Source organism: Pundamilia nyererei, unplaced genomic scaffold, assembly GCF_000239375.1.
Source record: "Pundamilia nyererei isolate P.nyererei 1_Seehausen unplaced genomic scaffold, PunNye1.0 scaffold00219, whole genome shotgun sequence".
NCBI classification, from domain to species: Eukaryota; Metazoa; Chordata; class Actinopteri; order Cichliformes; family Cichlidae; genus Pundamilia; species Pundamilia nyererei.
The window spans coordinates 303461-310646 of record NW_005187620.1 but is presented as its reverse complement, the minus strand read 5'-3'; the positions used below and the strand labels follow the sequence as shown (position 1 = coordinate 310646).

Below are 7186 nucleotides of genomic sequence, written 5' to 3'. Positions count from 1 at the left end.
ACAGTGCTTCTGAAGCAGTGTGTTGATTTTTTTGACACACGCACCGGAGCTTCAGCTTCAAGCGGGCCATCACTACTGAAAACTACTTTCGCTCATTCGTCCTTGTCGTTGTAGGATGTCTTTGAGTTCAGTGCTCTAGCTATAGTTCAGTTTTTGGAGAAAGGACCCTTTGACGTCTCTCGAGCAGTTTCCGTAGTGTAGTGGTTATCACGTTCGCCTCACACGCGAAAGGTCCCCGGTTCGAAACCGGGCGGAAACACATTTATATTACATTTCAGTATATCCATTGTTATACCAATACATACAAAAGTCTTATGTGAAAATGTCCCCAAAATTTCATTCTGTTCATCTGGGGACGTAGCGTATCATTTGTAGACACGTTTCCTCACTCATCCAAGTGACTTCTTCATTCTTATCTTTCCCCGATCTTATAAACAGTACTTTTGCATAATGACTGACCACTGATCAATGGTCATGAGAATTTGCATATTAATGATCAAGGCACTGACCTCCCAGCCCATTGTTCCTTCAGTGGTGCTAGTTTCACTCATTATGCAAATATACTGTTTATAAGATTTTGGAAACCTGCTGAGACTGAAGAAATAACGTTGATGAGTGACGAAACGTATCTCCCACTGAAAACGCTACGTCCAGATTAACAGAATCAACTTTTGGGGATTTACTTACCTGGACCACTGAGCATGCATCAAGATGTGACGTGGAAGTACTATGAGTTACGTAATCACAATCAAAATATGTACTGTATATGTGTTATATACTACATATGTGACAGTCACTCCACAGAAAAAACAGTTTCTGCTGAATTTTCGTCAGCAGAAACTGGACACAATAATAATGAACATCAGCTGAACCTGCAAACACATGAATGCAGCGATATAATTTTATTTAAATTATGCCAATTTCAGTGTAATGTGTTTGTGTTCAGAGGGGATTCAGTCAAACTTAACTGCAGCTTACCGTGCCAGTTTATCAGACGGTCTGTGCCACTCAAACTGTGTGCGTTGTTTCTTCAGAGATGCACTTCATAACTGTAAAATATCGCACACAGCGACTCTCGCACTTCTGAGTCTTCTAATGGTCAGGGATGAAAGCCATCACGACATGGTTTCCGTAGTGTAGTGGTTATCACGTTCGCCTCACACGCGAAAGGTCCCCGGTTCGAAACCGGGCGGAAACAGTTTTGGTCCGGGGTGAAAGAAATGTCTTGTCGATGGGCATGTGCAAAGGTCACTCAGGTTAATTAAAAGGAGCAACTTAACAAGGAAGATTTACTCAGAAGAAAAGCTGACCACAGAAACTGGGATCCACAGTTAAAGCCGGATAGAGATTGATTACACAAAAAAAATTTTCATTTTCATCGCTGACACTATTACCCAATCAAATCACTTAACGCCAACGGCCCCTCCCCTACCTTCGCTCTGCTCTCATGCAGCTTGTTGAAGAAGTTTAGAGCCATGACAGAAAAAAAAAACTGAAAATAAATGCAGAATAAATGTGTGAATTTAACCGAAATGTTAGCTGCTAGGGATGCAGTGGCTCCATGGAGAAGTGCAGGAGGATGGACAGCAGTCCCAAGAAGACAGCGAGGACAAGACAGCGCGAGGTCACCTTAACAAGGTAAGAAAATAGATGGATTCAAGTACAATGAGTGAGTCACCATTAACAGCGTTAATTGTAGCTTTTAATTGTCACGTGCTGCACTGCTGCAGTGCATAAGCAGTGTTGGTCAAGTTACTTGAAAAAAGTAATCAGTAACTAATTACTTATTACTTCCCCAAAAAAGTAATCCCGTTACTTTACTGATTACTTATTTTCAAAAGTAATTAATTACTTAGTTACTTTTTATGAACACAATTTACAACCTGAAGAGGTGATAAAGCGATAGATCTTTCAGCCCAATTCTACTTTTTCTACATAATCCATCATACAAAATGTAATCAAATGGAAAATTCCCTTTTTAAAACTTATTTTATTAGTTTTAATCTTTTAACTTTATGCATAAGCAAAAATTTAATTAAATTTTATATGCAACATTCTCTGACTGGAAGAAATTTGTTTAATATTTAAACCTATTTTCTGCACATTCCAGCACATAAAATAATGTGTTTACACTCACTCTTTCAAATAGATGCAAGTAAAACACAGCAGAAAATAAATAAAGTCAAAGACTCAGCGGTCCTTTTGCTCTATTTTCACCTGTATAGCAGGACTGCGGTAGGCAGAGGTTTACCCTGGTGCAGGTTGAAGAATCCGCGAGTTTCTCTGTGAGTTTCCCATTAAGTCGTTGCGCACTCGGTGCTTGCTTGGAAGTTTAGGGGGTTTTTTCGCTGTAAAAAGAAGTTTTCTTCCCACGCACAACAGACGCTAATGTTTTTGTCACTTTTTATGGAATCAAACTCAAAGTAAGGTCAGTACTTCCACGCTTTAAACGCTGCACGCTCATACTCTCTCCCGCACTCGATATGTGATCCATTGTTGATCTGCACACAGCTGTTGTCACGAACGTCGCACTCGCTTACGTCACTGTCATGAGACATTCTCAAAAAATCGCAGTTTTAGTAACGCAGTAACGCAGCGTTCCTACGGGAAAGTAACGGTAATCTAATTACCGTTTTTGCAATAGTAATCCCTTACTTTACTCGTTACTTGAAAAAAGTAATGGGATTACAGTAACAACGCGTTACTGCCCATCTCTGTGCATAAGCAATCATGATGGGCCACCTGGACCAAAAATGCCAGGGCCAATCTTGTGTCCAGGTCCAGCCCTGCCCTAGAATTTACCTGATTGATGTTTAACCCTTTAAGACCTACCATAGAATCAACTCCGCCAGAGCTTATATTATATTTTTACATGCTGTAGTACCATTTTTGGGAGCATTTCAAGTTGCAGTTCTACCGGGATTTAAAAATAGTTACGCAAAACGGAGCATGCCCGCTCCGACTAGCTTTAAAGGGTTAAACAGCTTTCCCAGCAGGCTGCAGTAGTTTAATATAAAAGCACACCGACTTGTCTCTGTTCAGATGTGGATATCACACAGCACACCTCTGACTGTCATCTTACTGAAGAGCAGAAATGGCATTAAATGGGAAAACTGCAGTAGTGACCGGAGCAGCGCTGGGGATAGGAAAAGCAATAACTGAGATACTTCTGCAAAATGGTGCCAAGGTAAAGTTGGACGCCTGTATATCTTTGTAAAGGGGAAAAAAGAAGCTAGAAATGATTTTACATAAGTGCTAACCAGTTTTCTGTTTAGCATTTTATCCCGTTAAAGATTATATCAAAGTTTCACATATCTTTTGTGGTTATCTACATTGTTTTGTTTTCTTTTTGTGGCACAGAAATTAACAAAACTACTTAAAATGTAATATCCAAGTTGAACAGTATTTGACTGCACTCCTTAGGATTATTTTTATTTTGAAACTTCAAAGAAAATTATTAATACAGTTTGCATAGTCTCTGAAACTGAACATATGCTATAAAAAAAAAAGGCCAAATGTTTGTTTTTCACTGAGTTATTTTTCAGGACTCGGTGCTTCGGTCAATCATTAAACACTGGACCAATGTACTGGAACCATCTGAACCCCAAGCTGCAGTGGGTCAGGGTGGAAATTTTAAATGCTGAATGAACATTAACTATTAAAAAATTGATCTGTAAACTATAAACAATTCCAAATGTAGCAAGCCACAGGTGTTTATCTCTGCTCGCCTTCACCTGTTCAGGTAACCCTTTTGGATATAAATGAAACTGCAGGGAAGACTTTAGAGGAAGCCCTCAACAAACAGTATGGAGAAAAGAGATCTCTGTTCTTCAAGTGCAATGTTCAGTCTGAGGAGCAGATCAAAGGTAAAGTATACACAAAGAAAACAGTGGTGATTTTTTTTTTGGAAACATCACTGTGTTTAACAACATAACTATTAGAGAAACACATTACAGTCATGATACAAAGAAATTACAGCCCAAAATTATTTGTACATCTTTGAGCCTTGGCTGTCCATGACTTCGTCATTGGGTCATCACTGTTCCTTTTTTGGACCCCTTTTAATAGACACTGCAAACTGTGAACACCGCACAAGAGCTGCAGTTCTTGGGGGGGTATCATTTCCTACAAACAGCTTGACAGCTAGGTCAATTGATGGGTTTTTTAAGTAGGTGTTTCATTACTTTCAGCTTGAAGGCCTGTGATAAGTAGCCCATTAATGGAGATATAAAAACAGAAAACTGTTCATTTCTACTTTCCAGTTGCTTTTCAGAGCACAGTAGACACATTCGGAGGGATAGACATTGTATGCAACAATGCCGGCATCTTGAATGAGAAGCAGTGGGAGAAAACGGTCTCCGTCAATGTGGTAAGGATTGAGTTTCACTTTTACATCATATAAAAAGAAATGTTCATAGTGGACCACAGAGACTTGTGCATATCTGTCTTGCTGTCTAGGTGGGTCTAATCAGGGTCAGCTATGTGGCTTTAGAGTATATGAACAAGTTGAATGGAGGAAAAGGAGGGACCATCATTAACGTAGCATCTGTGGCAGGTAACACCACATGGCAGGTCTTCATTAAGCAGATGGAAATGACAGGGGACATTTTATTTCCTCTCTGAGTTTTAAAACTATTATCTTCTAAATATGGGACACAATCCTCCAAACAACAGAAAGGTCACCTGCTGTTTGTGGGCTGTTCCCTCCTGTATCCTGCAGGCCTCACTCCAGTACCAAGTTGTCCCGTCTATACAGCCACCAAGCATGCCGTGATCGGCTTTACTCGAGCCATGGCTGTAAGGATATGATAAGTTATAATGATTAAACAAAGTAATTCATAGAAACTTGACTTTATTTTGGTTTTGTATTTTAAGATGCGCCTCAGTCGTATGCGTTTCTTTTACTAGGCTGCCTCGTCCGCCTCAGGCTACGGTTTATGCTTCAGTGCAGTTTGCCCAAGCGGTGTCAAAACTGACCTCTTTGCCTCCATCATGGACAATTTGGGACAATTCTCCCACCTGCTTTATTCTACTCAAAATCCTGCAGTCGAAAGGGCAATGAAGTAAGTGACTTTTTATTGTGTTAATTATTTTTTTCATGCAGCATTTTTTCCCTAAAGTTTCAATTCCGTATGGACTGTATGGCTACTGCTTTCCCCCTCCTCTGAATGTCTTCCAACATCTGTCCTCAGCACTCTTCATCCATGTATCAATTACTTAAATCCCATCTGAGAGAAGGAGGCTTTTTAACATCTGACATATAGTCCCTTGGAAAAAGTACTTTTCCTGATTTCTTTTTTGCATCTTTGTCACACTTGTTGTTTCAGATCATTGAACTAATTTAAATGTTAGAAACTGACAACACAAGTAAATGTAAAATGTCTGTTTTTAAAAGATTTCTTTTTTATTAAGGGGAAAAAAGCTATCCAGACGTGCATGAAATTGGATGACTTGCTGTAGCTGATGGATCCATGAAGTCTGCTCTTAGAAAATCTTTAAATGTCATCAGTTCATGGCTTTAAGCTAAAGAACTCTTGATTATGCATATGATTCAAACCACAACTGAAAGTTCACCTCTGTTTGGTTCAAAAAAATAAAAATTAAGGTTTTGGAGGGGCAGAGTCAAAGTCCAGTCTTAAATCAGATAAAGATGCTTATTGTCATTGTGTTTAGAGGGCAATTACTTTAGGTTGGGATAGCTTTTTTCGCCTTGATAAATGATTCATTTAAAAATTGTATTTTAAATATACTTGAGTTATCTTTGTCTAATATTTAAATTTGATGATCTGAAACATGTAAAGAAGAAATCAGGAAAGGAGCACATACTTTTTACTGCAGTGCGTAAAAACAGCCAGTGGGTGTCATGGCAAAGAAGGAGGTTATAACTCTTATGTTTTTCATTCAATTCAAAGGCGCAATGATGATTAATTTGGCTCAAACTATTCTTCTTCTTGCGTCTTCTGTTCAAGTATGAAACAGGAAACACTAAAGGAGTCAAGAAACTGAGACGCGACAAAAGAGGATCGATCGGTTAAAATTTGGGAATCTGTTTACATCCTTTTTCTGTTAAATCACTGTGTATATATACACTTTTCATTTCAGTCCATCGGAGGTTGCTGAATGTGTCTTTGAACTAGTCACAGGCGAGGCGAAGAATGGAGAGATCCTCATGAAGAAACAAAGCATGAAGAAATACATGACCTTTCCCACACTTATCTAGTGGCTCCTGGTAAAGGCAGTGAACAACCCGAGTAATGTCTGAACCTAAAACTATTAGAGGAAAATGCTGCAGTTCACAGTATTGTTTGTTTTGTTGTGTTTGTGAAAGATAAATCAGTAAATCCTCACAAGTGATTAGGAGAAAGAAGCAAACAATAAATGAGTGAAAGCCCAGTTTCTGACTAAGAGGAGAAACGACTGTGCTTAAGACTTTTTGGATCTTTCATGATGCAGAAAATATTTCTTATAAATTTAAGAAAAATGTTAATAAGCACTTCCATACTAACTTGCACTGACGAAAGAAAAGTATCTAACATAACAACAAAAACATGGTTTGCTCTGCTTGCTATAGTGTGCCCTACACGTTTAAGGAAACAAAAAAAATCCACTATATTAATTAGAAATATGATTGTTACTGAAAAATGTTTAAAATTAGAAAATGAAATGTAAAATTCTCTGTGCTGCTTTATCGTGGGGCTAAATGTCACCTGTGATATGTTAAGAAATTTACATAACAGTTCTGTCCCACGTAACCAAATTGGTTACTTCTGTTAAACTATGGCTGACTGATCAGAAATGTGTCTTACCTGGTTTGCAGTTCTCTGTCCCAGTAAACACTAAATTGTCCAAATTACACAGCCAACTTTCACATAAAGTAGTTAAACATGTTGGAAGCTGAGAACCTATGGGACCTATCTTGACTTTAAAAGTCCTTACTTTTGATTCTAACCACTCTTCTTCTGTCCTGTCTTTCTTACATCTTTCTCCATCTCAGAGTGAAGTTATCTCACACTTGCTTGTGAAATATAGCAGCTGTACCTTTAGCTAACAGACACGCAGCACGACAAACTCCACAAAAGCTTTTGTGTGTTTACTGATAGTTGGTGAGCTGATAGAACATTTCATGTGAAATTATCTGCCATTAAATTATCTCTTAACTCATTCACTGCCATTGACGTCTATAGCC

At 38.6% G+C, this 7186-nt stretch overlaps 1 protein-coding gene and 2 non-coding genes across 3 annotated transcripts; all 3 read left to right on the top strand.

Moving 5' to 3' along the window:
- The first annotated feature begins 186 nt into the window (after window positions 1–186).
- trnav-cac (transfer RNA valine (anticodon CAC)) lies at window positions 187–259 on the top strand. Its single transcript has one exon. It is a non-coding gene; the product is annotated as a tRNA-Val (tRNA).
- Window positions 260–1125: 866 nt separating this feature from the next.
- On the top strand, window positions 1126–1198 carry trnav-cac (transfer RNA valine (anticodon CAC)). Its single transcript has one exon. It is a non-coding gene; the product is annotated as a tRNA-Val (tRNA).
- Window positions 1199–3094: 1896 nt separating this feature from the next.
- Window positions 3095–6220, top strand: LOC102206044 (15-hydroxyprostaglandin dehydrogenase [NAD(+)]-like). The gene is made up of 7 exons (XM_005748355.1): window positions 3095–3187; window positions 3743–3866; window positions 4263–4369; window positions 4459–4555; window positions 4721–4797; window positions 4909–5063; window positions 6103–6220. The coding sequence occupies exons 1-7, from the start codon at window positions 3095–3097 to the stop codon at window positions 6218–6220; spliced, it is 771 nt and encodes a 256-aa protein (XP_005748412.1).
- Window positions 6221–7186: the final 966 nt, after the last annotated feature.